Source organism: Eurypyga helias, unplaced genomic scaffold (assembly GCF_000690775.1).
Source record: "Eurypyga helias isolate BGI_N326 unplaced genomic scaffold, ASM69077v1 scaffold20180, whole genome shotgun sequence".
Lineage (NCBI taxonomy): Eukaryota > Metazoa > Chordata > Aves > Eurypygiformes > Eurypygidae > Eurypyga > Eurypyga helias.
Genome location: NW_010224006.1, coordinates 3607 through 3833, shown reverse-complemented (window position 1 = coordinate 3833; position 227 = coordinate 3607). Strand labels below are relative to the sequence as shown.

At 57.3% G+C, this 227-nt stretch overlaps 1 protein-coding gene across 1 annotated transcript in view; it reads right to left on the bottom strand.

Moving 5' to 3' along the window:
- Positions 1-148: 148 nt before the first annotated feature.
- CALB2 (calbindin 2) overlaps positions 149-227 on the bottom strand; it is a gene marked incomplete at its 3' end in the record, with an annotated part of 3366 nt that continues 3287 nt past the window's right edge. The window contains exon 9 of the mRNA XM_010160176.1: positions 149-220. Within this exon, the coding sequence (XP_010158478.1) occupies positions 149-220 (72 nt within the window). The remainder of the gene's footprint in view (positions 221-227) is intronic.

The following is a 227-nucleotide window of genomic DNA, read 5'->3' as shown; positions in this document are numbered from 1 at the left end:
ACGGTGACATCCGGACCAGCATCTCTCCTGGTCCCCAGGGAGTCGGGATACAGGAGGTGGACGATGCTGCTGGTGGAAGACGGAGAGGGAAGGAGGCACCTGGAGTGAGGTGAAGGGGGGGCACCCCCAATCTCTGTCCCCCACTTACTTTCTTATTCTTCTCATACAGGTCTTTCAAAAGCGCATCCAGCTCGTTCTCGTCAATGAAGCCGCTGCCGTCCTGGATA